The 6,000-nt window shown below is 44.7% G+C and overlaps 1 protein-coding gene across 1 annotated transcript in view; it reads left to right on the top strand.

Annotated features, from left to right (window-relative positions):
* The first annotated feature begins 925 nt into the window (after positions 1–925).
* Positions 926–6,000, top strand: part of DSCAM (DS cell adhesion molecule) — a 321,009-nt gene continuing 315,934 nt past the window's right edge. The window contains exon 1 of the mRNA XM_081004411.1: positions 926–1,118. Coding sequence (XP_080860537.1) covers positions 1,076–1,118 — 43 coding nt within the window. The 5' untranslated portion in view covers positions 926–1,075. The remainder of the gene's footprint in view (positions 1,119–6,000) is intronic.

The following is a 6,000-nucleotide window of genomic DNA, read 5'->3' as shown; positions in this document are numbered from 1 at the left end:
TAGAATCTCATTCATGCAGACGCCATTGGGAGGATAAAAAAAAAAACTACGCAGAAATATAAAACTAATGTTTCAATCTAAATTCAGAGTGGGCCTGCCCTTTGCATCAGAAAACAGGAGTCTTCATTCCCCCTCCCCTGCTTATTAATAGAGACCAGGGCCAAAACCTCTGCAGCTCCCATAGTTGGAAGTAAATTGCTTTTCTTTTCTTTTATTTCACTGAGATGTAAGGGTTAGAAACACAACTCGATCTGCCTTGTGAAAAACGTCGTATGGGCTTGCGGAGCCGCCACCCCCTTGTCAATCCGTTAGTTGCGCTTAAGAAAGCAGGTACTGTTGGGGGAGGCATGGGCAAAGTCGAGAGCGGCCATCGACGGTTCTAGCACCTTCTCCCTCCCTGGCTGCGTCTCGGCTGCCCTGGGGCCGCCGCTTTAAGAGGAGCCCAGCGAGGGCTGCGGCGGAGGGAGGCGGCCGGCTGGCTGGCTGGCTGGCGAGAGGCTTAACCCTTTCGTGCGCTCCGCTCGGAGGCAGCCAAGGTTAGGCGAGGGATCAGTGCGATTGCAGCGGGAGGAGAGCGAAGATGCGCCTGCCTGCCTGCTCGCTGCCGGGCTGTGGCAGCGGTGGCTGAAGCGGGGCGCGCGTCGGGAGCCTGCCTGCCTGCCTGCCTGCCTGCCTTCGTCCTGCGGAGCCCGGGCCGGATATGACCGGGCAGGGTGGGCTGCTGCTGTCCTTGCGCTGCTGCTGTTGCTGCTGCTGCTGCTGCTGCTGCCGGGCTGCGTCGTGCTCCTTCTTCCACCTGTGGACCTGCTGGGGCGAAGCTGCGGCGGTGGCGGCGGGCGCGTGGCGGGGCTGCGCCGGGCGCACCTGAGCTGGCCGCCGGTGGGAGCAGCGGGGCGAGGCGCTGAAGGAGAGCAGCGGGCAGCGGCGGCGCCTCTTGGCCGCCCTCGCCCTCCTTCCTGGTGGGAGCGGCCCCCGGAGCTGGACGGAGCTGCTGCTTGGCCCGCTGGCCGCGGGAGAGGCGGCCGAGAGAGAGGCGAGCGAGCCCGTCGCGGCCAGGCTGGCGAGGAGCAGGGGCATGTGGATGCTGGCCGCCGTCTTGCTCCAGAGCGTCCTGAATGGTGAGCGGCGCGGGAAGGGCGGCGGGGGGAGCCCGGAGGAAGGCAGGGCTGGGGGGCTGCAGCAGCCGCCGCCGGGGGGGCCTCGCCCCAGCATCCTGCAGCAGGTGGGGCGCGGCGGGCAGCACATCGCCCCCGAATGGCTGCCAAGGAGCTCACCTAGGCAAGTGATCCTGAGCGCTATATATCTGCCTCGTTCAGTATCGAGCCATGGTTGATGAAACGAAGAAAACTGCGCCCTTTCGGCCGTGTTAACGGATGCAGGATTGTACCCTACAGGGCATTTATCCGTATGAAGGGCATGCACCGCAAGCTTCTGGAAGGCTCAGTGTGGGGAAAGCTTTTCTCTTCTTTTCTGTTAATTTTGAGAAGCCGCATCACTTTCTGTGCTCCATTATACCTTTTGAACTAGTATTTCAACGTTCCGCTGCCTCATCAGACGTTGGGAATGGGGTTTGCTGTGCACTCATCACCCTCATTTATGTAAAAATATGCACTGATAAGCATTACGTCACCTAAAAAAAGGCTAGGGAGTCTTTCAATCAATTTCAAAGTTATAGAAGTGAAGTAACAGTGGAAAGGCAAAAGAATGAGCTTTATGTTTTTGCAAAGCTGCTGTTTCTTCATCATGTTTTTCCTGTGCATTTGATCAGAAGTCATGCATTTTTTTAAAGCCTAGACAAAGTGCTTCTGTGGATGCACAGGTTTCCTTATCCTACTATTGCATTACTTTTAAGGGGGGGGGAATCACAGTCAATACCAAAAACCTTAAGTGACGTTAAGGCTTTGAAGGAGGTGAAAGAGAAATAATGCCATGCAGAGTGCTGCTGCTGGATGCTCCTGTTCTATGGCATGCCCATTTTTCAAATTTGAGAGCACAGCTCTTCTTAAAACACATTAATATGCTGACAGTTAAAATGGAAAGATTAAGCACACGATTTCCAAAATAGGCAAAGCAGACAGAATAGAAAAATGTTGCTGGTGAGAATGAATGAGGGAGAGAATTGTAGAGGGGAAAAGTGAGAGATTTTCCTGGAAGATACAAATAATTGAAGCTCCAAGCAGAGGCTGAGGACTGAATGTTGGATGAGAGTGCCTTCAGGTCTTTTCAGCTATAGCATGGATGGAAAAATACACTGGCAGGCAAGGCATCCTTTAGAATGTGGACAGGCAGACTGAACTTGAAATTAAGCCATGAAGGAATGCAACATAAAATACGAGTAATGAGATGACTGGACTGGTCCTAAATATTTTGACATTTTGGCAGCCTTTGCAATATAAAATGATTAGGACAAACTCTGGAAATTGTCTTAGCATTAATGGTGATTGCAACAAGTTCTGTCATTAAGATTTCTCTCCTCCCCTTGTTTAGAAATATAAAATAGTTTTAGCTTTAGTGACTTTTATAGGAGGAGACCTTTCAGAATACTCATTTAGAAAGGAAATAACAATGAAAGTCTATTTTTAACCAAGATTCTGTGAGCCTACGATAGCATTGTAAGAGAACTCACATCAATGGGATTTAAATTGCATTGTATGACCAAGTTTTTTTGGGGGGTAGATATGTTAATGTCTTAATGCATTGCACCTATAGCCACATAATAAAGATGTTTTTGTAGATAATGTAATAGCAGTCCACAAAGAAAAATTAATAATGTTATGGTAGAGGTAAGGTTAGAGGGTAAAAGTGGATGAGTGTCCTTTTCAATCCATACACCTGTATAATTATTAGAGATTGTATCATAATTTTGCTCTGCAACTAAAGAAGAAAACAGATTGGAGATTTACCTTTTAAAATTCCTTAATTTATGAGGTGCATGAATAGTACCAAAGTATAAGTATACCAAAGTACGTGTGCACATACAAATATAAATAAGTGCTACAAGAACTGTGCATAAAATACAAATTACATCCCTTATGCACAATTCTGTATCTTAAAGTAGTAGAAATGTCTAAGACATTTAAGTTAATTTTCTTTAAACATTGATTGAAATTCATGGCTTTTTTCATCTGAATATGCAGGAATGAATACATAAACTAGTAATCAGAATACATATATTTCTATAAAGCTTCTTTAAAGGTAATATGTAGCAGTACATGAAATAAACGTATTATGAGGGAGCTGTTAGGAATGTGTCTAAAAAGAGTGCAATATTATTGAGACCTCACACTTCCCTGATAATAAATGTTGGATTATTCACTGTGATTGAAGTTTTAAATTAATTGGGTAGTTTATTCTTGCTATGATCATATACATCACTGAAAGAAGAATTTTATTTTTTTAAACCAATTTGCATGAGCTTGTCTCAGAATTGATTATTTTGTGGCAGTGTTCCTGGTTGTGTGATGAAAAGTCACTCATTTGACACATTGTTAATAATTTCCTTCTTTTAGAACTTCCCCAGAAACAATAATGCTATGAACCTTAAAGCAGCTGCAGGCATTGAAGGTTATAGAATTTGTGTCCATGTTTCAGTTCACACTAGAGTAAAATAAGTGTGACATGGAAGGCTAGTGACAGTATTAGTTATGATTTATATTTTGCCTAAAATTGTACATGTTTAAAAAAATTGCTGGTCCCAAATCTGCATTTTGCTACCCTAAAATATATATGTGTAGGCTTAGGCCTACCATGTTACAATACCAAAATTGTTGTCCATTGTATTAAATAGTAGATGGATTGGGTACATTCAAAAGGAAGCTCCATAATTAACATTGCTACATTGCAATGGAGAAATGAATAGTTCTTCTTGAGTGAAGTCTTTCTCATTTATTATTTCTAGTTCAGCTCTTAATTTGATTTTTTTGAAACACAGACAAAATGTGCTGTTAATCTTGGATGCACATTTTCAGAGCGGTTGTGTCAATCCCCATGACGCTAATAAGAGTCATGCATCTACAGCCTTTTCAAAGCAGCCTTTACAACTTCAACTTTTGCCTGCTATGCCAAGGTGTTCTAGAAATGACTATTTATTAAGTGAAGAAAATGTGTGTGGGGGGGGGGGTTTGCAGTTAACGCTGGGCCTTGGTGGATGAAAAATGCGTATTTTAAAATTGGCCTTGAGGTACTTGCATTTTTTAAATTTGGAAATTTTATTTTAGAAACTCTAGAGCTTTTTATGATTTGTAAAACCTGCTAATATTTCTCTGTACAATGCATGCTAATCTAACTTGCTGCCTTTTTTTGCCACATGCATGTGACTAAGGTCCATTGATGCTTGGTTTTTTTAAATAAAAAATCAATGGAAAAAACTAGGATGTAACCGATAAAGTAGAGGTACTGCTAAAAATAGATTTCCGTTAAAAGAAAATATACCACTAGGTATCTATAATGCATGAGTCTGTATCTGCACCTGTCTATCTTTTACTGCCTGGTTGTGTTCAAAAAAAATGTTGCCATATTAGAATATTGCAATCAGGGGGGAGGAGCCAAAGTAGAGGAGGAAAAGATGGCACAATAAATTAAATGAGGGCACCAGTGACACAATCCAAAGGAGCATCCATGGAGCTGCAGGGACTGAATGGAGCTTATTCAAAAAAATATTAAGATCTCTGCTGATCAGCCGTTTGATGGACAAGCAGAAGGGTGGGGAGAAGAGCCTGAATTCAGCCAGCCCTTGCTCCTCTTCCCAAACAACTGGTGGACGTCACTTGGATATTTGTGCCAAGCTTTTTTGTGCAAAGGCTGCACGCAGGCAGCCCTGGCTGTTGAATATCGAGGGGAGCACCACACCCAAGCCTTGTACGTGCTCAGAGTTCCCCTGCAGTGAGAGCTGTTCTGTGGCAAAGGTTGTTTCTAGGCATGCAGTATCATATAGAAAAGGGGCATTTTGAGATACCCAAGCTTCTCCAAATATCATTGAAACAATTGGCACACATATACAGATACTGATACGAGTAGCCGCTTCATAAGGCGTAGATAGTAAGAGGATTATGTGGTCAGTGCTATCAGTGTGGGGAAACCAGTTCCTCTGATCCACACTGACCTGCCATAATAAAAACACATTCCTTCCTAGCAGTGGCTGACCACAGCTGACAGGCATGACATTTCCATTAATTAGGAAGCCAGATGCATTTCAAAGAAACTATTCTTCTGCGTATTGAGTGGTGGTCCAATCACAAGGCACTTTAATGTGCCCCCAGACCTTTTTTGATGGGTTTCGCCAGAGACATAATGAGGCAGTGTGCCATTACGCTGCCTGTGAGCCTGTGCTGTAGGACACTAGTGGGCAGCAAACCACACAAGAATGGGAACACGTAGTCCGAGCAGCCGGCGGAATGGAGAGCAGCTCCTCCGTGGAGGGGAATACACAATCACCTTTCCAGATCCCATCTCTACTTTGCCATTTGGTGTGTCGCTTAATAGAGCGTATGGTTCTGCTTTCTTTGCACTTCCCTTCACCCAGTCGGTGCTTGAATGCTGCTTTTAATGAGGAAGGGAAAGGCAACAGAGAAGACTTTTGTGTCAAACATGTAAATGCGCATTGCTCTAAATCGCAGTGAAGGCCAATCAAAGGGAAGGACAGAGGAACTGGTGAGAGGGAAGGCTTGGGAAGCGTAGATCCCCCCCCCCCGCCTTCATGGCTTGTCCTTCAGGCTCTCGGAAGCAGGGCGTTGCACTAATGATATCTGTGTTCGAGAGGAGGATAAGGATGGAATCCAGAGATTTCAACCCATGAAATGCTATATAAATAACCAGCCTGAAACAGCAACTGGCAAAGCAGCATTAAGGAAAGGGGGGTGGCAAGCAATGCAACTCTATTTAAGGTACATTACATATATTCTTTTTGGCAGTGTGGTTTAATTTTGGGCAATATGGTGAAACATTCATCACACTGGATATAAATCTAAAGTGGAAGCAATGTATGTTATAGGAACCTTGTTT

The sequence above is a fragment of the Podarcis pityusensis genome, assembly GCF_964106645.2.
Source record: "Podarcis pityusensis genome assembly, chromosome: 4".
Classification (NCBI taxonomy): domain Eukaryota; kingdom Metazoa; phylum Chordata; class Lepidosauria; order Squamata; family Lacertidae; genus Podarcis; species Podarcis pityusensis.
The sequence above is the reverse complement of the archived record's forward strand: the minus strand, read 5'-3'. Positions and strand labels throughout refer to the sequence as shown.